The sequence below is a fragment of the Emiliania huxleyi genome (assembly GCF_000372725.1).
Source record: "Emiliania huxleyi CCMP1516 unplaced genomic scaffold EMIHUscaffold_5256, whole genome shotgun sequence".
Lineage (NCBI taxonomy): Eukaryota > Haptophyta > Isochrysidales > Noelaerhabdaceae > Emiliania > Emiliania huxleyi.
The window spans coordinates 1-1600 of NW_005198049.1; the positions used below are offsets into that span (position 1 = coordinate 1).

The window sequence follows — 1600 nt, forward strand, 5'->3', positions numbered from 1 at the left end:
TCCGCCACCCTGTAATCGTCGCCAGAGCCCTCGATAGCGCCCTCCGCTTGCGCTTCGGTCGTGATCTCCTTGGCCTTGAAGGACGTCTGGCGCCACCACAGCTCGCGGTCTGCGGCGGGGGGAGTGGTCGGGCGTCACCGCGGGCCTTCTAGGGGCGCTGTGCTGCGGCAGTGGGTGGGCGCACATTGATCCTTCTTACCGCTCACCGCGATGCCGTCGCCGTCGAAGGACTGGCCGACCAGTCCGTGCGGAGCCACAACCTCGCCGGTAACGGGGTTTGGCTCGAGTGGATCTCGCAGCGGCTTGAACGAGAGGTCAACCTGCTTCTTCCGGGTGGTCGCCGAGCGCTGGATGAACCGCGCGGTTGCATTGACGGCCCAGCCGCCTGTGCGCACGTACAGCACCTCGATGTTGGCGGTCCTTCTCACGGCGATGGTGACGTCCTCCGCGACGAGAGGTGGTTCGCCAGGCAGCACGCGCCGCGTCCCCCCCTCGAGGCCGTGGACGAGCGGAGTGGGTGGCGCGTTTGGCGAGAACTCGACGCGCACAGTGCGACCCGTGGTCGCGGTGACGACTCTGATGAAGAGGTCCGTGACAAAGGTACCCCGCACCTTGAGGTTGGAGGGGGAGGTCAGGAAGAAGGCACACGCCTCAAACAGAGCGTTTACAGCCAGGCCGGTGTGGTGGAGCATTGCGTAGACGGCGCCGTCCTCGCCACGAAAATCAGCCTCTCCGCCGTCTGCGAAGTGCAGGTGCGGGTCGCCAGTGAGGCCGCCCGAAGCGATGGGCGGCGACGCTGGTGCCGGCGAGAAGGGCGGAGGGGCGGGAGGCCTGGGTGGATGCGGCGGGTCAGGTGGTGTTGGTGGTAGTGCAGGCGGTGCGGGTGGCATGGGCAGCGGCGAGGGCGGAGGGGGCGGTGGCGAGCTCGGAGAAGGCGGCGGGAGAAAGGGAGGGGGTGACGGCGGCGGGCTGAATGGCGGTGGCAATGGTGACGCCGGGGGCGGCGAGCGCGGCGATGGTGATGGGAGCGGTGATGGAAGCGATGACAACAAGAGCGGAGCGGAGGGCGGCGGCGGCGCGACCGCGCGCGGCTCGGTGTCCTCGCGTTCGTTGACATCGGGGTCGACCTTGCTGACGGGCTGATTCAGGATATCGCCGGCTTGGGTGGCCGACTTCCCCGCGAACTCATAGCTCGCGTTGCGGACGGCGGCGACAGCGTTGCCATCTCTGAACACGCTCGCCGTGCTAAAAGCAGCCGTTTCCGCAGTCTGGAGTGCCCGACGGGCTGCCGATTGCTCGACGGGCTGGAGTGTCACGGTGAGGCCGCACTCTGGCACGAAGCACTGCTGCGCAGAGCGGAAGGAGGCCTCGAGTTCGGTGACGTCGATGCCGATCACTTCGGTGGAGATCGTGACAACGATGGTGAACTTGATCACGGGCACCTGCTCAACGACAATGCCCTCGGGAAGGGGTGAAAAGGGTGGCTGCGAGGGCGGTGGCGGCGAGGGCGGCGGCGGCGAAGGCGGCGGCGGCGAACGCGGCGGCGACGGTTGAGGTGGTGGCGGCGGCGAGGGCGGGACAGACGGAGGCGGTGGCGGCA

At 68.3% G+C, this 1600-nt stretch overlaps 1 protein-coding gene across 1 annotated transcript; it reads right to left on the minus strand.

Moving 5' to 3' along the window:
- Window positions 1-8: 8 nt before the first annotated feature.
- On the minus strand, window positions 9-1460 carry EMIHUDRAFT_256779 (hypothetical protein; the record flags this gene model as incomplete). Its single annotated transcript, XM_005766045.1, has 3 exons — window positions 9-109; window positions 185-710; window positions 1083-1460. Coding segments are annotated over 3 exons (1005 nt in total), but the record flags the coding sequence as incomplete, so codon positions are not given.
- Between the last annotated feature and the right edge of the window lie 140 nt (window positions 1461-1600).